This window comes from Lolium perenne, chromosome 3, assembly GCF_019359855.2.
Source record: "Lolium perenne isolate Kyuss_39 chromosome 3, Kyuss_2.0, whole genome shotgun sequence".
Classification (NCBI taxonomy): Eukaryota; Viridiplantae; Streptophyta; class Magnoliopsida; order Poales; family Poaceae; genus Lolium; species Lolium perenne.
This window is the reverse complement of record NC_067246.2, coordinates 81,619,963-81,647,140: the sequence shown is the minus strand read 5'-3', so window position 1 is coordinate 81,647,140 and position 27,178 is coordinate 81,619,963. Positions and strand designations below refer to the sequence as shown.

Here is a 27,178-nt window from a genome sequence, read left to right as displayed (position 1 = left end):
TCGACGCCCTGCAACGGAACCAGACATGGACGCTTGTTCCCCGACCCCCTCACGCCAACATCATCACCGGGAAGTGGGTCTTCAAGCACAAGTTCCATCCGGACGGTACTCTCGACCATCACAAGGCGCGGTGGGTGGTTCGTGGCTTTCGCCAGCGTGCCGGCGTCGACTTCACTGACACCTTCGCCCCGGTTGTCAAGCCCGGGACGATCCGCACCGTCCTTCAGCTCGCGGTCTCCCGTGCGTGGCCCGTGCACCAGATGGACGTCTCCAATGCCTTTCTTCACGGCCATCTCGAGGAGCAGGTCTTCTGCTAGCAGCCCATGGGTTTCATCGACAGCGCCCACCCCGACCATGTGTGCCTGCTCTCGCGCTCATTATACGGGCTCAAGCAGGCCCCACGCGCCTGGTACCAGCGCATCGCAGCGTTTCTTCACCAACTCGGCTTCCGCTCCACCCGCTCTGATGCCTCGCTGTTTGTGTACAACAATGGTGCCACCACCGCGTACCTGCTGCTCTACGTCGATGACATAATCTTGACGGCCAGCTCCACGGACCTCCTGCGACAAATCACCGAGCGTTTTCGCGCTGAGTTTGCCCTCAAGGACTTGGGGCCCCTGCACTACTTCCTCGGCATCGAGGTCGTACGTCGCACCGATGGCTTCTTACTTCATCAGCGCAAGTACGCCCACGAGCTCCTGCACCGCGCTGGTATGCTTAATTGCAAACCCACGGCCACGCCTGTTGACACGAAGTCCAAGCTCTCCGCCTCAGATGGTTCGTTGGCCACGGATGCGTCATTTTATCACTCCATTGTCGGTGCCCTGCAGTACCTCACCTTGACCCACCCCGAGCTGCAGTATGCTGTCCAGCAGGTGTGCCTTCACATGCATGCTCCGCGGGATCCTCATTGGGCTGCGGTCAAGCGGATCCTCCGCTACATCGTGGCACCATGGACTTCGGCCTCTCCCACCACGCCTCCACCGCCACGGACATCGTCGCGTACTCGGACGCCGATTGGGCAGGCTGCCCCGACACGCGTCGCTCCACGTCTGGCTACTGCGTCTACTTCGGACCTTCGCTCATCTCCTGGTCGTCTAAGCGACAACCCACGGTCTCTCGCTCCAGCGCCGAAGCGGAGTACCGGGCTGTTGCTAACGCGGTTGCCGAGGTCTCTTGGCTGCGGCAACTCCTCGTTGAGCTCTCATGTCCTGTTGCCAAAGCCACCGTGGTCTATTGTGACAATGTCTCCGCCGTCTACCTCTCCGCCAACCCGGTCCACCATCGCCGCACCAAGCATATTGAGTTGGACATCCACTTTGTTCGGGAACAGATGGCCCTTGGACACATTCGAGTACTTCATGTGCCCACCTCCCAACAATTTGCGGATATCATGACTGATGGCGTGTATTTCACACGTTCGTTGGGCAACCCCAAGAGGAAGGTATGATGCGCACAGCAGCAAGTTTTCCCTCAGAAAGAAACCAAGGTTTATCGAACCAGGAGGAGCCAAGAAGCACGTTGAAGGTTGATGGCGGCGGGATGTAGTGCGGCGCAACACCAGAGATTCCGGCGCCAACGTGGAACCTGCACAACACAACCAAAGTACTTTGCCCCAACGAAACAGTGATGTTGTCAATCTCACCGGCTTGCTGTAACAAAGGATTAACCGTATGGTGTGGAAGATGATTGTTTGCAGAAAACAGTAGAACAAGTATTGCAGTAGATTGTATTTCAGTAAAGAGAATTGGACCGGGGTCCACAGTTCACTAGAGGTGTCTCTCCCATAAGACGAACAGCATGTTGGGTGAACAAATTACAGTTGGGCAATTGACAAATAAAGAGAGCATGACCATGCACATACATATCATGAAGAGTATAGTGAGATTTAATTGGGCATTACGACAAAGTACATAGACCGCCATCCAACTGCATCTATGCCTAAAAAGTCCACCTTCAGGTTATCATCCGAACCCCCTCCAGTATTAAGTTGCTAACAACAGATAATTGCATTAAGTATTGCGCGTAATGTAACTAGTGACTACATCCTTGAACATAGCACTAATGTTTTATCCCTAGTGGCAACAGCACATCCATAACCTTAGTGGTTCTTGTCACTCCTCCAGATTCACAGAGGCATGAACCCACTATCGAGCATAAATACTCCCTCTTGGAGTTACTAGCATCAACTTGGCCAGAGCATCTACTAATAACGGAGAGCATGCAAGATCATAAACAACACATAAGCATAGCTTTGATAATCAACATAACAAGTATTCTCTATTCATCGGATCCCAACAAACGCAACATATAGAATTACAGATAGATGATCTTGATCATGTTAGGCAGCTCACAAGATCCGACAATGATAGCACAATGGGGAGAAGACAACCATCTAGCTACTGCTATGGACCCATAGTCCAGGGGTAGACTACTCACACATCACACCGGAGGCGACCATGGCGGCGTAGAGTCCTCCGGGAGATGATTCCCCTCTCCGGCGAGTGCCGGAGGCGATCTCCTGGATCCCCCGAGATGGGATCGGCGGCGGCGGCGTCTCGGGAAGGTTTTCCGTATCGTGGTTCTCGATGCGGGGTTTTCGTCACGGAGACTTTTTATAGGCGAAAGGGCAGGTCAAGAGGCGGCACGGGGCCCCACACCACAGGGCCGCGCGGCCAAGGGGGGGGCCGCGCCGCCCTAGGGTGTGGCCCCTCCGTGGCCCCTCTTCGTCTCTCCTTCGGACTTCTGGAAGCTTCGTGAGAAAATAGGCCCCTGGGCTTTGATTTCGTCCAATTCGAGAATATTTCCTTACTAGGATTTCTGAAACCAAAAACAGCAGAAAACAAAGAATCGGCACTTCGGCATCTTGTTAATAGGTTAGTTCCAGAAAATGCACGAATATGACATAAAGTGTGCATAAAACATGTAGATAACATCAATAATGTGGCATGTAACATAAGAAATTATCGATACGTCGGAGACGTATCAGCATCCCCAAGCTTAGTTCTGCTCGTCCCGAGCGGTGTAAAACGATAACACGTATAATTTCTGGAGTGACATGCCATCATAATCTTGATCATACTATTTGTAAAGCATATGTAGTGAATGCAGCGATCAAAACAATGTATATGACATGAGTAAACAAGTGAATCATAAAGCAAAGACTTTTCATGAATAGCAATTCAAGACAAGCATCAATAAGTCTTGCATAAGAGTTAACTCATAAAGCAATAATTCAAAGTAAAGGTATTGAAGCAACACAAAAGAAGATTAAGTTTCAGCGGTTGCTTTCAACTTGTAACATGTATATCTCATGGATATTGTCAACATAGAGTAATATAATAAGTGCAATAAGCAAGTATGTAGGAATCAATGCACAGTTCACACAAGTGTTTGCTTCTTGAGGTGGAGAGAAATAGGTGAACTGACTCAACATTGAAAGTAAAAGAATGGTCCTCCATAGAGGAAAAGCATCGATTGCTATATTTGTGCTAGAGCTTTGATTTTGAAAACATGAAACAATTTTGTCAACGGTAGTAATAAAGCATATGTATCATGTAAATTATATCTTACAAGTTGCAAGCCTCATGCATAGTATACTAATAGTGCCCGCACCTTGTCCTAATTAGCTTGGACTACCGGATCATCACAATGCATTGTTTTTACCAAGTGTCACAAAGGGGTACCTCTATGCCGCCTGTACAAAGGTCTAAGGAGAAAGCTCGCATTGGATTTCTCGCTATTGATTATTCTTCAACTTAGACATCCATACCGGGACAACATAGACAACAGATAATGGACTCCTCTTTTATGCATAAGCATATAACAACAATTAATAATTTTCTCATTTGAGATTTGAGGATTGTTGTCCAAAACTGAAACTTCCACCATGGAACATGGCTTTAGTAAGCGGCCCAATGTTCTTCTCTAACATATGCATGCTTAACCCTATGGTGGTAGATCTCTCTTACTTCAGACAAGACGAACATGCATAGCAACTCACATGAAATTCAACAAAGAGTAGTTGATGGCGTCCCCAGTAAACATGGTTATCGCACAACAAGCAACTTAATAAGAGATAAAGTGCATAATTACATATTCAATACCACAATAGTTTAAAGCTATTTGTCCCATGAGCTATATATTGCAAAAGTGAATGATGAAATTTTAAAGGTAGCACTCAAGCAATTTACTTTGGAATGGCGGAAAATACCATGTAGTAGGTAGGTATGGTGGACACAAATGGCATAGTGGTTGGCTCAAGTATTTTGGATGCATGAGAAGTATTCCCTCTCGATACAAGGTTTAGGCTAGCAAGGCTTATTTGAAACAAACACAAGGATGAACCGGTGCAGCAAAACTCACATAAAAGACATATTGAAAACATTATAAGACTCTACACCGTCTTCCTTGTTGTTCAAACTCAATACTAGAAATTATCTAGACCTTAGAGAAACCAAATATGCAAACCAAATTTTAGCATGCTCTATGTATTTCTTCATTAATGGGTGCAAAGCATATGATGCAAGAGCTTAATCATGAGCACAACAATTGCCAAGTATCACATTACCCAAGACATTTATAGCAATTACTACATGTATCATTTTCCAATTCCAACCATATAACAATTTAACGAAGGAGAAACTTCGCCATGAATACTATGAGTAGAAACCAAGGACATACTTGTCCATATGCTACAGCGGAGCGTGTATCTCTCCCATAAAGTGAATGCTAGGATCCATTTTATTCAAACAAAACAAAAACAAAAACAAACCGACGCTCCAAGAAAAAGCACATAAGATGTGATGGAATAAAAATATAGTTTCAGGGGAGGAACCTGATAATGTTGTCGATGAAGAAGGGGATGCCTTGGGCATCCCCAAGCTTAGACGCTTGAGTCTTCTTGATATATGCAGGGGTGAACCACCGGGTGCATCCCCAAGCTTAGAGCTTTCACTCTCCTTGATCATGTTGCATCATACTCCTCTCTTGATCCTTGAAAACTTCCTCCACACCAAACTCGAAACAACTCATTAGAGGGTTAGTGCACATTATAAATTGACATATTCAGAGGTGACACAATCATTCTTAACACTTCTGGACATTGCATAATGCTACTGGACATTAGTGGATCAAAGAAATTCATCCAACATAGCGAAAGAGGCAATGCGAAATAAAAGGCAGAATCTGTCAAAACAGAACAGTTCGTATTGACGAATTTTAAAATGGCACCAGACTTGCTCAAATGAAAATGCTCAAATTGAATGAAAGTTGCGTACATATCTGAGGATCATGCACGTAAATTGGCTTAATTTTCTGAGTTACCTACAGGGAGGTGGACCCAGATTCGTGACAGCAAAGAAATCTGGAACTGTGCAGTAATCCAAATCTAGTACTTACTTTTCTATCAACGGCTTAACTTGGCACAACAAAACACAAAACTAAGATAAGGAGAGGTTGCTACAGTAGTAAACAACTTCCAAGACACAAAATAAAAACAAAGTACTGTAGCAAAATAATACATGGGTTATCTCCCAAGAAGTTCTTTCTTTACAGCCATTAAGATGGGCTCAGCAGTTTTAATGATGCACTCGCAAGAAATAGTATTTGGAGCAAAAGAGAGCATCAAGAGGCAAATTCAAAACACATTTAAGTCTAAAATGCTTCCTATGCATAGGAATCTTGTAAATAAACAAGTTCATGAAGAGCAAAGTAACAAGCATAGGAAGATAAAACAAGTGTAGCTTCAAAAAATTTAGCACATAGAGAGGTGTTTTAGTAACATGAAAATTTCTACAACCATATTTTCCTCTCTCATAATAATTTTCAGTAGCATCATGAGCAAACTCAACAATGTAACTATCACATAAAGCATTCTTATCATGAGTCTCATGCATAAAATTATTACTCTTCACGTAAGCATAATCAATTTTATTAGTTGTAGTGGAAGCAAATTCAACAAAGTGGCTATCATCATATATAGGAGGCATATTGTAATCATAAAAGAAAATTTTCTCCTCAATGCTTGGGGGACTAAAAAGATCATGCTCATCAGAGCCAGCTTCCCCAAGCTTAGAATTTTCCATAGCATTAGCAACAATGGTGTTCAAAGCATCCATAGTAATAACATTCCCATTAGCATGCATATAAAGTTCCATGGGTTTTTTAATTCTCTCTTCAAACACATCATGTCCTAATTCAAGATAAAATTCATAAAGATCTCTCATATTTTTGTGGTTTTCCATTATGCTTAACTAGTGAAATAAAAACATGCATGATATTAAGTAAAGTAAAACAAGTAACTAATTTTTTTGTGTTTTTGATATAGCAAACAAGATAGCAAATAAAGTAAAACTAGCAACTATTTTTTTGTATTTTGATTTAGTGCAGCAAACAAAGTAGTAAATAAAACTAAGCAAGACAAAAACAAAGTAAAGAGATTGAGAAGTGGAGACTCCCCTTGCAGCGTGTCTTGATCTCCCCGGCAACGGCGCCAGAAAATATGCTTGATGGCGTGTATTTCACACGTTCGTTGGGCAACCCCAAGAGGAAGGTATGATGCGCACAGCAGCAAGTTTTCCTCGTAAAGAAACCAAGGTTTATCGAACCAGGAGGAGCCAAGAAGCACGTTGAAGGTTGATGGCGGCGGGATGTAGTGCGGCGCAACACCGGAGATTCCGGCGCCAACGTGGAACCTGCACAACACAACCAAAGTACTTTGCCCCAACGAAACAAAGTGAGGTTGTCAATCTCACCGGCTTGTCAGTAACAAAGGATTAACCGTATGGTGTGGAAGATGATTGTTTGCGAGAAAACAGTAGAACAAGTATTGCAGTAGATTGTATTTCAAGAAAGAGAATTGGACCGGGGTCCACAGTTCACTAGAGGTGTCTCTCCCATAAGACGAACAGCATGTTGGGTGAACAAATTACAGTTGGGCAATTGACAAATAAAGAGAGCATGACCATGCACATACATATCATGAAGAGTATAGTGAGATTTAATTTGGCATTACGACAAAGTACATAGACCGCCATCCAACTGCATCTATGCCTAAAAAGTCCACCTTCATGTTATCATAAGAACACCCTCCGGTATTAAGTTGCTAACAACAGACAATTGCATTAAGTATTGCGCGTAATGTAACTAGTGACTACATCCTTGAACATAGCACTAATGTTTTATCCCTAGTGGCAACAGCACATCCATAACCTTAGTGGTTCTTGTCACTCCTCCAGATTCACAGAGGCATGAACCCACTATCGAGCATAAATACTCCCTCTTGGAGTTACTAGCATCAACTTGGCCAGAGCATCTACTAATAACGGAGAGCATGCAAGATCATAAACAACACATAAGCATAGCTTTGATAATCAACATAACAAGTATTCTCTATTCATCGGATCCCAACAAACGCAACATATAGAATTACAGATAGATGATCTTGATCATGTTAGGTAGCTCACAAGATCCGACAATGATAGCACAATGGGGAGAAGACAACCATCTAGCTACTGCTATGGACCCATAGTCCAGGGGTAGACTACTCACACATCACACCGGAGGCGACCATGGCGGCGTAGAGTCCTCCGGGAGATGATTCCCCTCTCCGGCAGGGTGCCGGAGGCGATCTCCTGGATCCCCCGAGATGGGATCGGCGGCGGCGGCGTCTCTGGAAGGTTTTTCGTATCGTGGTTCTCGGTACTGGGGTTTTCGTCACGGAGACTTTTTATAGGCGAAAGGGCAGGTCAAGAGGCGGCACGGGGGCCCCACACCACAGGGCCGCGCGGCCAAGGGGGGGCCCGCGCCGCCCTAGGGTGTGGCCCCTCCGTGGCCCCTCTTCGTCTCTCCTTCGGACTTCTGGAAGCTTCGTGAGAAAATAGGCCCCTGGGCTTTGATTTCGTCCAATTACGAGAATATTTCCTTACTGGGATTTCTGAAACCAAAAACAGCAGAAACAAGAATCGGCACTTCGGCATCTTGTTAATAGGTTAGTTCCAGAAAATGCACGAATATGACATAAAGTGTGCATAAAACATGTAGATAACATCAATAATGTGGCATGGAACATAAGAAATTATCGATACGTCGGAGACGTATCAATGACCAAGGGTCTCCCTACGGCATCATTTGAGGAGTTCCGTTCCAGTCTATGCGTTCAACCAGGCGACGCTTCGACTGCGGGGGGTGTTGAGATACATATCCTTGTATATCCGGATGTGTATCTTCTGTAGTTATGTATAGCGATACATATGTTTGTATTGTTATTGGGCCCGCCTCCTTCCTTGTATAGTCGAGGACGTGGCCTATATATGTAACGCCATATGCACCCAATCAATACATTGTGAGTTGCATCCCTCTCTACAGTGAAGAATAAGGGCAATGGCAATGCGTCAACGGACGGTACCATCAACCTTGACGATGATGGCCAATGTCTTTGCGACCCTATAACCGACGGGCCAGGCTGTGGTGGTCGTGCCCGTCGGCATGTAGACCACAGATCCTCAAGGCCGACATCAATGTTCCTCGTTGGTGCTGCAAGACACCTCGAGGGAGTTGATAGTCAAGAAGGAAGAGACCATTGCTAAGAGAGAAGAGAGGAGACGCAAAGAGAAAGAGGCCACCTCCAAGAGCTTTGTTGATCTCCATACGGCTTCTCGAGGCCAAAGCCAAGGCTAAGCTCATGGGTGTCGATGCCAAATCTAGGCTACTGCAGGTTGAAGCCAAGGTCATAGCCGAGGAAAACCGGATCATGCTCACCGACTTACACACAACTTCGAGCCCGAACAAAGGGCTTGGATCGCGAAGAGGGAAAACGATCATTCGAGCTCCCCATGTTTGATGTGCAATGGCATAGATAGATGATTGCCATTTGGGAGAAGCTTCCCATTTTTTTTAAACATACCGTATGATATTTTCTCATTTTGCATATTTGGGAGAAACTTGCCACTCCTTGGCATGCTTGAAGGGAAATGACACGTGTTTGCCATTTTATTTAGTCACTATCCATTTACATCTTTGTGTATAACAATGTGTCAAATGTGAAAATAATTGGTAATTGATCATCGTCGGCCAAAATAGCCAGAGCGAACGAAATGAATCGCGTCAGGCGACGGAAGCACTGGCCTGATAGTCCGTACCGTGATTGAAATGTAATCGAAGCAGATACGGAATTGCTTCACACATGATAAAATCTATACGATCTCTGTCCGATAGTTTCCCACAGCGCTACTTATTCTTTTTCTTGGTGGAACTAACCGTACCATCGGCCTAATAAACCCTCTGCCGAGTGCCCTGTCCCACGACTCAAGCTCCAGCCCACTTTTTTTTAACGAGACAAAAGGTCTACCTTTCCATTGATTAAGAAGCAAAATTGTCCAATTAATTAGTAAAAGTCGACCCAGTGGAGTTGCGCGGCATTAGTCGGTAGCATGTATACACCGCAACGGGTGAGTCCCCGAGCGTAGCGAGTCAACGAAAGGCGAGTCCGCCAGCATGGCAAGTCCGTGACACGTGACTCCACGAGCGTGACGGGTCCGCGGAAGGTGAGCCTACGAGCGTGGCGAGTTAGCGAAAGGTGAGTCGGCTAGTCCACGATGGGCGGGGTCGATGCGAAGGACGGAGTCGCCCGACGGAGGGGGTCGCGCTATGGAGGAAGATGTCGAAGTAGCAAACATGGTCGACTGTCAACCCAGCCTCTACCTAGTTGTCGCGCCCTGCATAGCCTGCCGTCACCACCTTTCGAGGCCGTTGTCCCCACCTTCTGAGGCTGCCGTCCCCATGTCAAAGCACAACCAGAAGATCATAAGCCAAGTTGCACATAAACATCTGCCCCTAAACCACGGCCATTACGCCAAATCCGAGAGATCGCCCCCTCGACATGCAAGCAACAACAACCCATGGCTGCATCTGCCTGAGCCGACAAACCTCGCCACCATCGTAGAACAGGGTCACCACCCATAGTATGTCGATCCGTAACCAGGGACGACAGACCTCGCCACCATCGTGGAACCTTTTTAGCGCAAGGAAGGTTAGTGCATCTCCAACGGAGTGACGCATTTCGGACGCCCAAAAGTGGTCACGAGGGTCCATTTGCGTCGCCCGCGGCCGGCGCTGCTCATGCTGGCTCCGGTGGAGGCTGAGCGGCAACGGCGCTACGGTGGAGGTTGTGCGGCGGCTAGGGTTTTTTGGGAGGAGATGAGATGCCCGCGCCCTATTTATATAGATCGGAGGCAGGGCGACGACCGCGGCACGCGTGAGATCGCCATTACTTCGTGCGCAGAGTTAGGCGATGCCTGCGCGCCACGCGAGGCATCGCCACTTACGCGGCCGCAGACTGTTGAAGCGACGCCTCGGCGCCAGTACTGGCTGAGAAGACGCATCGACGCTAGGTCACTCCCATGTGGGCCAGATGAAACGTTCGACAGACGCGAGCGGACACTGCGCGTCCGCTCGACGTCCGCAGAGACGCATCCAAGACGCATATTTGGGTCAGGTTTGCGTCGCCGCGGGCGACCCGATCACTTTGCGTCGCCCCACTGAAGATGGTACCAGACGCATTTTCGGCTCGGCGGACGAAAACGATCGCTCATCGTCCGTTTCTGAAGATGCCCCTATAACACACGGATGCCATTTATTTAGCCGGAGGATGATAGCGAAGTATTTAGGTGGGCTTGAATTTTAGTACTAGGTACTCCGTATAAGAAAGAGCAGGCAGAGTCCAACCGCGTGAAGCACCTGTCCTTTCTGGGTGCTTGGAGTAAACCTTTCATTGGAGTGACTGATCCATTAATTGCTGAAGTATTGGCCTTAAGAGATGGAGTGATCTTCGCGAAACTCCGAGGGTTCTCACATGTGGTGATGGAGATGGACAGTTTGGAGGTAGTTAACCTCTGGTCTTTGCGCCAGGATGATCGTTCCATCGTGGCGCCTATCTTAGATGAAGTTGGGGAGCTGGTTTCTGATTTTGTGTCGTTCTCAGTTCAGCATGTTAGGCGTTCGGCAAATAATTCTGCTCATGTATGTGCGAGACTAGCTTGTACACTTGATCAAACCTGTAGCTGGCTTGATGAAAATCCTAGTTTCTTGTCCAGCAGCCTAAGGGCTGATTGTATTGGAAACCATATTTAATAAAGCTCCCGATATTCTATGCAAAAAAATATCAAAAGATCGTACGGGTATCGGACAAAAGTTGTCGTGTGTATAGCAGAGCTCAAGCAGATACTAGTATAAAACTGAACGATTTGGGTCGCAGTTATGATTCAGGGGCGTCGCCGAAGTTGCGCTGAAACAAGATGCGCTTTTATGCAGGCTGCTTGAGCTCCAGCTGGCTTGTAGTACCCGGCTGAGCAGCGCAGGTGTGTGATTGGAACGACTGGATTGGATCGGACGTGGGTCATACGGTCCGCATGGCCTCGCCGCGACTGCGGGTCTGTGAGCCAGAGCCAGGGACGGCAAGCGACTGACGCGACACGAGCATCACATGAGTCGGTAATAACTCGGAATTAATTAAGTTAAGCCACGGATGCATCTGACCTGATCTGATCATGGTATTGGCATCGCAGTCCTTCCATCCATGGGTACAGAAACTGACCGTCGGTCTGTAGTCAAGTAAATTACTCCAGTTCGTCCTTGCGGTAGTTTCCACCGTGGGCAGAACGGCTGGCTCGTACCGCCTGCGGAAAGAACGGTATTTTGTACTGCTACGACTACAACTACTACAGTACTTGTAATTTTGGTCTGCCGTTCACTGCTTTCTGTTATGTCCTGAACCTGACCGGCACTTGCGTGTTGGTAGTACAGGACTACAGGCGAGGAGCCACACGGGCGCACACAGGAGGAGGCTGCCGCAGGGGATCCGCGTGGGTTGCGTTATCACGTGGTGGCACGCAGGGGAAAACGGTGCGGCTCCGTGCGCGCGATGGGGACGGCTCACGTGCACTATGCGGCCCCCTGTCGTCGCGGGGCCCACCCACGCTACGCACGCTCGTAACCGCGTCTGTCCCCTCGCACTGACGTCACCCTCCACCTCCGCGGGCCCCGTCGGAGTCGGACTCGCTACAGTGTCTGCGTGCCTAGGGAGGCCTGGGCGCCCGCGCTAGGCGTACCATGCCACTGCTCTCTACGACTATCAGGTGCTGCGTCCCATTTTTTTTTCCCTTTTGCATTTCACAAAATTCGATCGCAGGTGCTGTATACTCACTACTCAGGACATCTCCAGCGAACCGCATTTCGGAGGGTCAAAATGTCCGCGTGCATGCGTTTGCATCGGCTCGCGGACGTGAAAATGAAAATGGTTATGCGTCCGTTCGCGTCGGGGCGGCTCCAGCGGGCCGACGCATTTTCAGCGCGGGCTAGTTTAGGTTCAGAAAATTCAGAAAAGAGGTTGTAGCCTCAAATTAGCTCAAATTTGCACTAAATTATAGCCTCAAATTGGCTGAAATTGAGGTATGAAATAAATTCGTCACGCTTTGCATATGGTACGGCGCAAAGTGGAGTCCAAAAGGGGCATAACAAGGCCTGAACACCATATGAAGTCCAAAAGGAGGCCATGCTGCTAGACATCGGCGCCGAAGATCAGGCGTCTCGCGCGCGGATTTCGGCACGCCTCTTCATGAAGTTGTTGTCGACGCTGCTCAAGTCGGCTAGCATGATCCTTGTTTCCTCTACACGGGTCTTGGCCTCAACGTCTGCTTTTTTGGCTCGACGTCCATCCTCTGGACCTCAATGAACTCTAGGTTGAGATAGATGGCAGACGCGGCCTCTTTTTCCAGACGCTTCTTCTCGTCCCTTTTCGCCATGGCGGCTTGATTCTCGGCCATCAACTTCTCCAAGCTCTGGGTGAAAACAATGGCAGCTGCCTCTCGGGCTAGATCAGCCTTGGTACCCTTATGGCCTCGGGGACGTGGTGGAAGGGCATGACGGCCATGATCGTCGTCTTCGCCGTCGACGTTAACCGTTGTCACATTCTTCACAGCCGCAAAGCTTGTCTGTCACTTTTGCGCGCCCTTCAGCTTGTTCCAGCAATGGACCTTATGGAAGCCCTTCTTGTGCACTGTCTTGAACCTCTCCAAGGCCCGGGATACCTGTAATTGGTTTAGCGCCCGGATTATGGTTTGTGAATGATGTACATAGAATAGAACGATCATGCTCGTTTGTTTACCACTAACATGACTCCAGCGCCGCTAACGAGGTTGTTGATGCAATGTTCGACGCGGAGCAGAACTTGCTTGTCTGTTGTTTGATGTAGTTCCATCTTTTTCTGGTGGACTCTTCTGTGCAAGGGCTTGGCATCTCGTGGGGCTCGTGAAGCTTTCTCTCATTGTACTCCTGCATCACCTTGGCCCAGTACACTTTGCCCTTTTGTTGGGCGCTATTAATACAATCATGGTTGGTCGCCAGCCACGCGTCGCACAAACACTTGTCCTCATCGTCGTTGAATCCTTGTGTCATGCGGCTCTCCCCCTTCTTCTTGCTAGCATCGTCCGTGGTGAGGACATGCCCTATTGGCGCATCCTCATAGTCGTCGACGCACACGGTTGTTGCCTGCGGCGGCTGGGTGGAGAACATGTGTGCGACATCGATGTCCTCCGCATCTTGCGTCGGTCCCCACTCATCATGCGGCCCTGTCGCGGCCCCGGCGTCACCAACGAAGCCGCCACCGTAGATCATGGCCTCGATGTCGATATCATGATTGTAAGGGTATTTTACCCTTATCCATTATTTTGGTAACAATGACACCGTGCTAGAGTATTTGGCCTAATACGTTTATAAGGATAATCTCAGGTATTATGCAAAGAGGCATAAATGGTGTATCAAAGGAACAAGAAGGCTAAAGGAGACCCCCCACTTCAACAACAATCGAAAAGGGGTCTACAGCAGAAATCCGGTCTACCGCCCGGTCAGCCGGCCTCCCAACCGGCCTACCCGGCGTGCGATCCTCAACTGGCGCCAACCGGGCGCCAACTGCGTGCGCCGAATCGTTCCGGCCTGCTGCCGTCAGCCGGCCTAACTGCGGGCCGGCGTGCCGACCGATCGGCCGGGCGCCAACCGGCGCCTCGGATGACCTCCTGACGTCGCCAAGTGACCCGGTCAGGGTCCGGCCTGCCGCCGGTTTGGACCGGCGGGTCCGGTCCCCGTCCGGCCCGATCAGCTCGCACCGATAATCCGGCTCGTGGTCCGGTTGACCGGGTTTGTCGGGAGAAAAGCTGATGTGGCAAGTGACCAACGGCCATATTTCGAAGAACACTATAAATAGCCCTTCTCCTACCTCTGAACAGTTAGGCACTACACTACAAGCTGTTCTTGAGCTCTCTCTCTCATACTCCATTGCTAGAAACACCAAAAGCCTCAGATCTCCTTCCTCCTCCACCCAAACTCAAATCCCTCAGGGAAACGTTAGACGAGGACCCGATCTATTGTTCTACCAAGCCAAATCGCATTCCCCCTGTATTCATCGAGAAGCTTGCTTCCTAGGGTTCCTTGGAAACCCTAGGTGGGCAAGAGGAGTCCGGAAGCATCCGGGCTGTGGATTTGCTCCGGGCAAAATTGTGAAGGTTTGGAGGCTACCTCAAAGCCTACCACAAGTGAGTGAGCTATTCCTTCGTGGGATAGGCTCCGGAGAATAGGGTTAGCCTTCGTGGCGTGGGGAATCCTTCGTGGGACCTCCACCCCTCCAAACGTGACGTACCTTCTTGCAAAGGAAGGGAACACGGGAATACATCCTCGTCTCCGCGTGCTATCGGTTATCTCTAACCGAACTCCTTACTTGTGATCTAACTGCCTGTGAGAGCCTTCGTGCTCGAGTTAGTTGTATCCTCATATAGGTTGTTTCACCTAGTTTGCATTTAGGCTCACCTTTATATTCTGCAAAGCCTAATATTGCAAAGAAAGAATTAAAATCTGTAGAAACCTATTCACCCCCTCTAGGTTTACCATCTCTATACTTTCAATTGGTATCAGAGCCTGGACTCTTATTAAGGGCTTCACCGCCTTAAGAGTGAGATGGATAAACTATTCGAGGGTCTAGATGAAAACTCTAACCTTCCGGTTAAAGAGATGAAATCTAGATTCTTGGCATATGATGCCGAGAAGAAGAAAAAGGAGGATGAACTACAAAGCCAAATGGCAGAGATGTCTGCCATGCTTAAGAACTTGACTAGTGGGCCTCCTAGTACGGCTTCGGCCTCCCTAGGGAGCTTTCATGAAGTCAACCATGACTATCCCAAAAACACTTCACCCATGCCTCATATAAACCATAGTGGGAATGTTCCCCATTTTGATGGAACTCACTTTCCTTTTTGGAAATCTGCTATGGAATCTCATATTCGCAGCTGCAGTGTGGAGTTATGGGAGACCATTGTTCATGGATACCGGGAGCCACAAGATCCCACTCGGTTGACCTCCACCGAATTCTACAACCGTCAACTCAATGCCTCCGCACGTGACAAGATTGGGAGTGGCATCAACCGCAAGCTCCTTGATCAAGTCAATGACATAGACTCCGCTAAAGAGTTGTGGGATCGAATCATAGTACTCCAAGAGGGAACCGATTTGATCCAATCAGCTCTTTATGAGACCGCAAAGCAAGAGGCCCATCAGTTCATGATTCGAGAAGGAGAATCCGTGGCCGATGCTTATGCAAGGCTTGGTGCTCTTAGAGTAAGGGTCAACGGACTTGGAGTTGAGAAGTACAATGATGGCTTCAAGATGAATGAAGCATTCATAAAGTCCAAGGTCATTGCTATGATTGCCGTCAAGCAAGAAGACACCAACCTTGCACTCAACTTGCAAATCATGACCAAGAGCGCCGATCTCAACTCCGATGATCTAGTCTCCTATGTGGCCGCCAATGAAAACATGGCCAAAGCAGGAAAGAGGCTCATGGCAATGAACCGTGTTGATGAAGCCTCACACAACCATGGAGCGTCACACAACCTTGCTCTCAAAGCTAGAGCCGACCATGAAAGCAAAGAAGACTATGAAATTGAAGAAGATAAAGAGATGAGTTCAACTAGTGACATTGCTACCGACTTTGCTTTCTTTGCCAAGAAGTACAAGGCAAAGTTCCCAATGCTCCTCAATGACAAGAAGAAGAGAACTTGCTACAACTGTGATGATGATAGCCACTTTGCAAATGAGTGCCCTTATGAGAAGAGGGTAGACAAGCCAAAGTTCATCAAAGGGGTCAAGCCAAGATTGAAGCCAAACCCAATCAACGATCGATACAAGAAGAACAAGGGAAGAGCTTTTGTTGGGGTCGAGTACTTGTCCGATGAAGAAGAGGAAGATGAGGAGAAGGAGGCCGGAGTGGCCGGTTTGGCTTTCTCTAAGCCCGGGTCACTCTTCACATATGACTAATCCAAGGATTACTCTACGGAGAATGATGTTGCCTCTTTCTTCATGGCAAGAACAACTCAAGATGATGACTCCGATGACTCTCCCTCCTCTACAATCGTTGGCTCTTGTCTTATGGCAAGGGAAACCAAGGTAATGGAACCCCCACCTTCCCTATCTAGTGTTCTTGATGATGAAAACGAAAATCAAGAAGAATTAATTGTGCTTAAGGAACTTTATGATGTTAGATGCACCCTTCGTGGTGATGCTCTTGTCAAGTTTGATTTCTTGATGGACTCACTCAAGGAAAAGGATGAGTCCATTGAGGAATTAGAATATCATTTGAATGAAAAGGAACGGAGATTCAATCTCCTAAGACAAGAGCTAAAAACCGAAAGGTGCATATCTCAAGGCCTTAAGCAACAAATTGAAACTTATGAACTTGATAAAGTTAAGGACCTAGATGTTGGAGATATGCCCAAGAGGCAATAATAAAATGGTTATTATAATATATCTTTGTGTTTATGATAATGTTTACATACCATGCTATAATTGTATTAACTGAAACATTGATACATGTGTGTTATGTGAACAACAAAGAGTCCCTAGTAAGCCTCTTGTATAACTAGCTTGTTGATTAATAGATGATCATGGTTTCGTGATCATGAACATTGGATGTTATTAATAACAAGGTTATGTCATTGTATGAATGATGTAATGGACACACCCAATTAAGCATAGCATAAGATCACGTCATTAAGTTATTTGCTATAAGCTTTCGATACATAGTTACCTAGTCCTTATGACCATGAGATCATGTAAATCACTTATACTGGAAAGGTACTTTGATTACATCAAACGCCACTGCGTAAATGGGTGGTTATAAAGGTGGGATTAAGTATCCGGAAAGTATGAGTTGAGGCATATGGATCAACAGTGGGATTTGTCCATCCCGATGACGGATAGATATACTCTGGGCCCTCTCGGTGGAATGTCGTCTAATGTCTTGCAAGCATATGAATAAGTTCATAAGAGACCACATACCACGGTACGAGTAAAGAGTACTTGTCAGGAAACGAGGTTGAACAAGGTATAGAGTGATACCGAAGATCAAACCTCGGACAAGTAAAATATCGCGTGACAAAGGGAATTGGTATCGTATGTGAATGGTTCATTCGATCACTGAAGTCATCGTTGAATATGTGGGAGCCATTATGGATCTCCAGATCCCGCTATTGGTTATTGGTCGGAGTGAGTACTCAACCATGTCCGCATAGTTCGCGAACCGTAGGGTGACTCACTTAAGGTTTGATGTTGAAATGGTAGAACTTGAATATGGAATGGAGTTCAAATATTTGTTCGGAGTCCCGGATGAGATCCCGGACATCACGAGGAGTTCCGGAATGGTCCGGAGAATAAGATTCATATATAGGAAGTCATATTCCAAGTTTGGAAATGATCCGGTGCATTTATGGCAGGTTCTAGAAGGTTCTAGAAAAGTCCGGAAGAAATCACCATGGAAAGTAGAGTCCCGGAGGGACTCCACCTTGCATGGCCAGCCAACCCTAAAGGGGAGGAGTCCAAGGTGGACTCCCCTAGGGTGGCCGGCCAACCCACCTCAAGGAAAGGTGGGAGTCCCACCTTGGGTAGGACTCCCTCCTTGAGTAGGTTTCCCACATATGGGAGGTTTTAGTGTTGGGGTCTTATTCGAAGACTTGGACTAGAACTCTTGGGGCTTCCACCTATATAATGAGGGGCATAGGAGAGGGGGCTGAATACAACAAGCCTCAGCCTTGGCCGCACCCCTTAGAGGGCCGGCGCCCAACCCCCCCTCTCTCCCCAAACCCTAGCTACTTCTCCTCCTCCACCTCTCCCTCATATGCTTAGCGAAGCTCCGCCGGAGATCTCCATCGCCACCGCCACCACGCCGTCGTGCTGCCGGATTCAAGGAGGAGCTACTACTTCCGCTGCCCGCTGGAACGGGGAGAAGGACGTCGTCTTCATCAACACCGAACGTGTGACCGAGTACGGAGGTGCTGCCCGATTGTGGCACAGTGATCAAGATCTTCTACGCGCTTTTGCAAGTGGCAAGTGATCGTCTACCGCAGCAATAAGAGCCTACTCTTATAGGCTTTGGAAATCTTCAAGGGTTAGTCTCGTTCATCCCCTCGTTGCTCCCATCTTCTAGATTGCATCTTGGCTTGGATTGCGTGTTCGCGGTAGGAAAATTTTTCTTTTCTATGCAACGTTATCCCTACAGTGGTATCAGAGCCGTGTCTATGCATAGATGGTTGCACGAGTAGAACACAATGGTTTTGTGGGCGTTGATGCTCTTGTTATCTTTAGTTTGAGTACTTTGCATCTTTGTGGCATAGTGGGATGAAGCGGCTCGGACTAACTTTACATGACCGCGTTCATGAGACTTGTTCCTCGTTCGACATGCAACTTGTATTGCATAAGAGGCTTTGCGGGTGTCTGTCTCTCCTACTATAGTGAAGATTCAATTTACTCTTCTATTGACAACATTAGTATCACCGTTGTGGTTCATGTTCGTATGTAGATTAGATCTCTCTCGAAAACCCTAAACCACGTAAAATATGCAAACCAAATTAGAGACGTCTAACTTATTTTTGCAGGGTTTGGTGATGTGATATGGCTATAATATGATGATTAATATGTATGAGATGATCATTATTGTATTGTGGCAACCGGCAGGAGCCTTATGGTTGTCTTTATATTTCATGTTGAGTAGTTTTTCAAAATAGTTGTAATAGTTGCTACATGAGGTGAACAACCATGAAGACGGCACCATGGACCTTGACGCTACGCCGACGATGATGGAGATCATGCCCGAAGATGATGGAGATCATGTCCGTGCTTTGGAGATGAAGATCAAAGGCGCAAAGACAAAAGGGCCATATCATATCACATATAAACTGCATGTGATGTTAATCCTTTATGCATCTTATTTTGCTTAGATCGCGATGGTAGCATTATAAGATGATCCCTCACATTAATATCAAGATAATAAAGTGTTCTCCCCTCGTATGCACCGTTGTACAGCTAAATGCGTTTCGAAGCATCTCGTGATGATCGGATGTGATAGATTCAACGATTACATACAACGGGTGTAAGCCATGTTGCACACGCGGAATACTTGGGTTTGCTTGACGAGCCTAGCATGTATAGACATGGCCTCGGGACAACGGAAACCGAAAGGTTGAACACGAGTCATATGGATGATATGATCAACATGATTGATGTTCACCATTGAAGCTACATCATCTCACGTGATGATCAGTTTTGGTGTAGTGGATTTGGATCGTGTACCACTTAACAACTATGAGGGATGTTGTATTAAGTGGGAGTTCATCAGTAATTAGATTAAAACATGAACTAATTATCATAAACATAGTCTGAGTAGTATTTTGTATTAATTTTGTAGTATTGGCATCCGCTTTCTACCATGCACTAGTCTTGTTATTGAGATAGAAATACTGTTAAAATCTGACAAGAAACTTTACGGATTGGTACCGTATTGTTAAAGAATCAAGTATTGATTAAGTCCTATTGCAAACTTTTAGTAAACCTCACATTGTTGATTCAAAGAGCTATGGTTTCAATTAGTACCTAAAGTTATCTTGTCTCCGTGAAACTTGAAGTTCAAATTTGTTTGAAAAGTAAGGAGCTGAAAATTTAGTTTTCAGAAATAATCAAGGTATGAGATATATGTGATATCTAAGACCTTATTGCAAGATGATAGAATATAATTTGGTGAGACTACATAAACTCGTAAGTTTTATGGGAATGTACGAAGGTTGAAGATGCAAGGCGTCCCAATCCTCCAACTATTGGGGCACTAACGATATTCGCATATCCATGAAGTGATTGTCCTTAGTATGCACCGTTGCTAAGACTCGTCGTTTCGAAGCATCACGTGATGATCGGGTGTTATAGATTCTACGTGTGCTTGCAACGGGTACAAGCCAGATTTGCACATGCGAATATTAAGGTTAAACTTTACGAGCCTAGCATGTACAGACATGGTCTCGAAAATTCGTCATGATATGATGGATAAAATTATGAGTGAAATTGTTCATCATATTAAAAGGTTATTAATAGAGAAATCCGGAACACTTGTCATATGATGATCAACTTCAAAGTAAGAACCTCAAGGTTATTGGTATTTGACCAACAAACCTAGAAGTTATTGATGTTGAAGTGTTTTTCTGAATAATGAGGAAAGCTAAAAGAGAAACTGCAAAAGATATTTTGGCAGAAAGAAAAGAAAAGACTAGAAAGTCTAGCTCAGGTGTATATAAATGATATACATGTTATGGTTGTATTCCTAGTTAAGTCACACTATGAAATTCTTGGGTATTAGTACTATATTGGTTGGTATGAAGTGTCATACAAAACAACGCAATACAAGAATACAATGGCCTAAGTGACTGACAAGGAATATGATAGGAATGCACGTCTGGAACAAAATAAAGTGTTATTATGTTCGTCGTTAGCATTCTATCTAGCCCTTAGAATTTATAATAAAGAACTTAATAATTGTTATTTTGCTCTGGTCAAATAAAAACAATGAGTTGTTCAAATTATGACATTACTCCATGTACGATGGATAAGTTATTATAAATCTTAATGGTGAAACACACACACATAATACTGACGCTAAAATGCCATAAGGCAAATGATTAGAATTCCACTTATTTGTGGAACCGCCATTTAGGTCATGTTAGAAAGGAACGCATGAAGGAACTCCATGCAAATGGATTTTTGGAGTCATTTGATTTGTTGAATCGTTTGGCGCTTGCAAAATCTTTTCTAAAAATAATGACTAAAATACCGTTCATAGGCCTAGAGTAGAACGGGCAACTAACTTAGTGAAAAATACATGATGATGTATGTGGTTCACTGGGCATAGTTGTGTGCGGGAGATTCTTCTACTTCATGAAAACTTTCAACAATGAATTGAGTATATATGTGGATATATTCAATAAGGAAGAAGTTTGAAATATTTGAATGGATTCAAATAAATTTCAGCATGAAGTGGAAATCATCGTAATAGAAAAGTCAAATATCTATGATTGGATCATGGTGAAAATATTTGAATTACGAGTTTTAGCGAACATCTAAGAGAGTCATGAAATTGTTCTACAACTCACATTTCTTGGAGTATCATAATGATGATGTAGTCTCCGAGAGATGTATCCAAAACTTGTTGGATTAATGATGAGATAAAATATTATAAACGCCATTATATTTTTGTGGATTATGCTTTAGTGACTACCGCTTTTACACTAAATAGAGCATCATCATGATCCGTAGAAATGACACCATACGAGTTATGCCATGGGTATAAACCCTGATAGTCCTTTCTTTAAATTTTGGTCTAAAAGTTTACAACCAAAATCGGATAAATGTCTTTGTAGGTTATCCCAAAGAATTGATTGGGAATTCTTTCCACTGTGAAGTAAACGACAAAAGTGTTTGTTAATGTTACTTGCTTATTTCAAAGAAATTGTTTTCTAGCGAAATATTTGAGTGGGAGGACAATAGAACTTGATAAGGTTTATGAACCTGAGCATAATGATCAGAGTAGCGCAGCATCGGAAATTGGTTCCGGAAGCGACCACGACGATCATGGCTCCCATGACTACAAAGTGTTTTAGCCATGGAGATCGAAGTACATATTGAACCTTGTAGGTATGGTTTACTTTGTGATCAAATAAATGATTTGTGGACAAAGGATTGATTGTGAACAATGATAAACCAACTACAAACAAAGAAGTTATGATGGGCCCTGACTCCGTTAAAATGGCTATCCGCCATGAAATCCAAATACTTTTTGAAAGTAAATGGATCTATAAAATTGATGGACTTGGATGAAATATCCTTGAAGAAGCTTGACTTGTCGAAAAGTTTTTTACGACAAAGTTCAAAGAGTTGACTACAACAAGATTAGATCTTCCGTAGCAATGCTTAAAGTCTATATGGATTATTCTAGTAATCACTACATATTTCCTTTATGAGATATGTTAGTAGGATGGCAAAATACATTACTTATCAGAAGTGTGTATTAAACGTGTATACAAGATACAACCAAGAGTTTTGCTGGTTCGTGGAATACTAGATAGGTATACGAACTTCAATTGGATGAAGTAAGTATCGCGGAGTTGGAATCTTCACCAGATGAAATAGTCAAAGAGTTTTTGATTTCATCAGAGACGATGAAGAGGCTTGCATTTGCAAGAAATTAAGTGGGAGCGCTAAGACATATTTATAATACTTTATGTAGGTGACATATAGTTGGTTATAAATGATGTAATTATATACTTGATTAAAAGGTTTCATTGAGAAATTAACTTCAATGAAAGGATATGGACTGAAACAAATTTAGTGTCAAGATCTATGAAGATAGACTGAAACACATAATAAGTTTAAGTCAAAGTACATGGTATGGATATTGAAATAGTTCAATATAGAAATATTAAGAAAATGTTCTTGTCATGTGAAGTTTTAACAAGACTTGAGTGTATCTGATACTCAATGAGTAAAAACACATGAGTGATTATGGATCATGAATAATATGTACACAATCAGATGTCCTGTGCTCTAAAATGTTATGAGCATATACCAGAATGATTCATGAGATGATCATTGGACGACAGTAAGAGTATCCTTGAGTACTTTAGAAGAACCAAGGATATATATATAGTTTTGTATGGAGAAATGACAAACAAGTCACTGTAATGTGATTACACCGATATTTGTTTTGTCACATATAAAAATAGAATTTCAATCTCAAATTAGACTAAGTATTGTTTTAAAGGTAGCACAATAAGCTAGAAGTTGTCTATGTTAGATTTAGAAGAGTTCTAAATATTGTGACGGATTCTACAAACAAAGGCAGAGTATGTCATTGTTTTGACAAATGACTGAGGATGTTGAGTCAAGAAGTTCTTTGAGAACTTGGTGTAGTTCCGATAGTGTCAGAACTTTGAAGCTATATTGTATGTGACAATATTAGTGACTTATTTCAGACCGCGGAATTAAGATTCCACCAGAAGATCAATCATATTTAATGCCGACTCTTTTGGAAATGAGTGATGCGTTGAGACGCAAATGAATTACAAAATACATACATTTCTGAGCATGTCAGATCCGTTGACTAAAACCTCTCCCGTGAGCAATACATGATAAAGCACCGGAAGGCCAAGGTGTTATATCTTTACAAATGTAAACTAGATTATTGACTCTAGTGCAAGTGGGAGACTGTTGGAGATATGCCCAAGAGGCAATAATAAAATGGTTATTATAATATATCTTTGTGTTTATGATAATGTTTACATACCATGCTATAATTGTATTAACTGAAACATTGATACATGTGTGTTATGTGAACAACAAAGAGTCCCTAGTAAGCCTCTTGTATAACTAGCTTGTTGATTAATAGATGATCATGGTTTCGTGATCATGAACATTGGATGTTATTAATAACAAGGTTATGTCATTGTATGAATGATGTAATGGACACACCCAATTAAGCATAGCATAAGATCACGTCATTAAGTTATTTGCTATAAGCTTTCGATACATAGTTACCTAGTCCTTATGACCATGAGATCATGTAAATCACTTATACTGGAAAGGTACTTTGATTACATCAAACGCCACTGCGTAAATGGGTGGTTATAAAGGTGGGATTAAGTATCCGGAAAGTATGAGTTGAGGCATATGGATCAACAGTGGGATTTGTCCATCCCGATGACGGATAGATATACTCTGGGCCCTCTCGGTGGAATGCCGTCTAATGTCTTGCAAGCATATGAATAAGTTCATAAGAGACCACATACCACGGTACGAGTAAAGAGTACTTGTCAGGAAACGAGGTTGAACAAGGTATAGAGTGATACCGAAGATCAAACCTCGGACAAGTAAAATATCGCGTGACAAAGGGAATTGGTATCGTATGTGAATGGTTCATTCGATCACTGAAGTCATCGTTGAATATGTGGGAGCCATTATGGATCTCCAGATCCCGCTATTGGTTATTGGTCGGAGTGAGTACTCAACCATGTCCGCATAGTTCGTGAACCGTAGGGTGACACACTTGAGGTTTGATGTTGAAATGGTAGAACTTGAATATGGAATGGAGTTCGAATATTTGTTCGGAGTCCCGGATGAGATCCCGGACATCACGAGGAGTTCCGAAATGGTCCGAAGAATAAGATTCATATATAGGAAGTCATATTCCAAGTTTGGAAATGATCCGGTGCATTTATGGCAGGTTCTAGAAGGTTCTAGAAAAGTCCGGAAGAAATCACCATGGAAAGTAGAGTCCCGGAGGGACTCCACCTTGCATGGCCAGCCAACCCTAAAGGGGAGGAGTCCAAGGTGGACTCCCCTAGGGTGGCCGGCCAACCCACCTCAAGGAAAGGTGGGAGTCCCACCTTGGGTAGGACTCCCTCCTTGAGTAGGTTTCCCACATATGGGAGGTTTTAGTGTTGGGGTCTTATTCGAAGACTTGGACTAGAACTCTTGGGGCTTCCACCTATATAATGAGGGGCATAGGAGAGGGGGATGAATACAACAAGCCTCAGCCTTGGCCGCACCCCTTAGAGGGCCGGCGCCCAACCCCCCTCTCTCCCCAAACCCTAGCTACTTCTCCTCCTCCACCTCTCCCGCATATGCTTAGCGAAGCTCCGCCGGAGATCTCCATCACCACCGCCACCACGCCGTCGTGCTGCCGGATTCAAGGAGGAGCTACTACTTCCGCTGCCCGCTGGAACGGGGAGAAGGACGTCGTCTTCATCAACACCGAACGTGTGACCGAGTACGGAGGTGCTGCCCGATTGTGGCACCGTGATCAAGATCTTCTACGCGCTTTTGCAAGCGGCAAGTGATCGTCTACCGCAGCAATAAGAGCCTACTCTTATAGGCTTTGGAAATCTTCAAGGGTTAGTCTCGTTCATCCCCTCGTTGCTCCCATCTTCTAGATTGCATCTTGGCTTGGATTGCGTGTTCGCGGTAGGAAATTTTTTGTTTTCTATGCAACGTTATCCCTACACTAGAAACTATTGATAGGGCTCAATCATTGACTCAAGAGCTCAATACCTCAAAGGAGGAGCTTGAAGTTGCTCATGCTTCTCTCACTAGGGATCTTGACCACCTTGAAAAAGCTAACAAGCTTGTTAAGGATGAGCTCAAGAAACTTGGAGAGAACCATGACCTACTCCAAGAAACCTACAAAAAGGCTCTTGGATCAATGAAGGATCCCATTGTTGTTGAAAAGCTTGCTTGTTCCTCCACTTCCTTTACTAGTGAGCAAGCTAAACTTGTTGAGGAACATGTTCGTTTACAAGAGGAACTCTCTTTGCATGTTGAGACCAATGCATATCTTGAATCCTTGGTGACCAAATATGGTCTCGACTATCATCCTAATGAATCTTCTTGTGACCAAGCATCTATTCTTGAGGAAAATGTTAGGTTAACAAAGGAACTTGCAAAGTTCACCACCGCCAAGAACAAGATGGGATTAGATGACCTCTTGAGTAAGCAAAGGTCAAACAATCAAAAGTTTGGACTTGGATATGTTCCCAAGTCTCTGATGTCTACGCACGCTTCTATTCCTGTAGACAGTGTTGGGCCTCCAAGAGCAGAGGTTTGTAGAACAACAGCAAGTTTCCCTTAAGTGAATCACCCAAGGTTTATCGAACTCGGGGAGGTAGAGGTCAAAGATATCCCTCTCAAGCAACCCTGCAATTATGATACAAGAAGTCTCTTGTGTCCCCAACACACCTAATACACTTGTCAGATGTATAGGTGCACTAGTTCGACGAAGAGATAGTGAAATACAAGTAATATGGATGATTGTAAGTAGTAATTGCAATCTGAAATAAAGATGACAGCAAGCAAACATGTAACATAACTTGTTGGAAACGGTGTTTCAATGCTTAGAAACAAGGCCTAGGGATCATACTTTCACTAGTGGACACTCTCAACAATGATCACTTAAATAAATAACTTCTCTTCACTTGTGATACTCTTAAACACTCTCTTGTTGGATAACAAACACCATTCATTGTGTAGGGCTACAAAAGCACACCTCAATCCGGAGTAAACAAGCTCCACAACTTCCGGAGTTCATATTAAAGTAACCTCTAGAGTGCATAATAGACCGTTGCAATTTAGACCGAGTACTAACATAGCATACACATTGTCAACAATAGCTATGAAAGGGGGAATAGATTGCATCAATACTATCATAGTAATAGTTAACTTCATAATATACAAGAGATTACAATCATAACCTACGCCAAGTACTACATGATGCACACACTGTCAACATTACATCATGGAGGAGGAATAGACTACTTTAGTAACATCACTAGAGTAGCACATAGGTTAATAGTGATACAAAGCTCATGATCACATAAAGATCACACCATGGGAGAGAGAGATGAACCACATAGCTACCGGTAGAGCCCTCAGCCTCGGGGGAGAACTACTCCCTCCTCATCATGGGAGACAACGATGGCGATGAAGATGGCGGTGGTGTCGATGGAGATGACTCCGGGGGCAATTCCCCGTCCCGGCGGCGCGCCGGAACAGAGACTTCTGTCCCCCGAAACGGAGTTTCACGATGGCGGCGGCGTCCCTGGAGTCTTTCTGGAGTTTCGTCAATTGGTGCCGGGTTTTAGGTCGCGAGGGGTTATATAGGCGAAGAGGCGGAGTCGGAGGGGCACCAGGGCTCCCTCACCACATGGCGGCGCGGCCAGGGTGGGACCCGCGCCCCCCTATGGTGTGGGTCCCCCTTGGCCCCCCTTCGGCT

At 45.1% G+C, this 27,178-nt stretch overlaps 1 protein-coding gene across 1 annotated transcript; it reads left to right on the top strand.

Annotated features, from left to right (window-relative positions):
- The first annotated feature begins 323 nt into the window (after positions 1-323).
- Positions 324-12,391, top strand: LOC127339446 (uncharacterized mitochondrial protein AtMg00810-like). The gene is made up of 3 exons (XM_051365302.1): positions 324-711; positions 831-1,276; positions 12,188-12,391. The coding sequence occupies exons 1-3, from the start codon at positions 324-326 to the stop codon at positions 12,389-12,391; spliced, it is 1,038 nt and encodes a 345-aa protein (XP_051221262.1).
- Positions 12,392-27,178: the final 14,787 nt, after the last annotated feature.

Excerpts from the sequence above, each read along its gene's own strand:
- LOC127339446 (XM_051365302.1), top strand. The coding sequence starts at position 324 with ATGGGTTTCATCGACAGCGCCCACCCCGACCATGTGTGCCTGCTCTCG. Across the intron at positions 712-830 it reads CGAGCTCCTGCACCGCGCTG|TACCTCACCTTGACCCACCC; the intron begins GTATGCTTAATT and ends GGTGCCCTGCAG. Across the intron at positions 1,277-12,187 it reads TCTACCTCTCCGCCAACCCG|GTGCTGTATACTCACTACTC; the intron begins GTCCACCATCGC and ends ATTCGATCGCAG.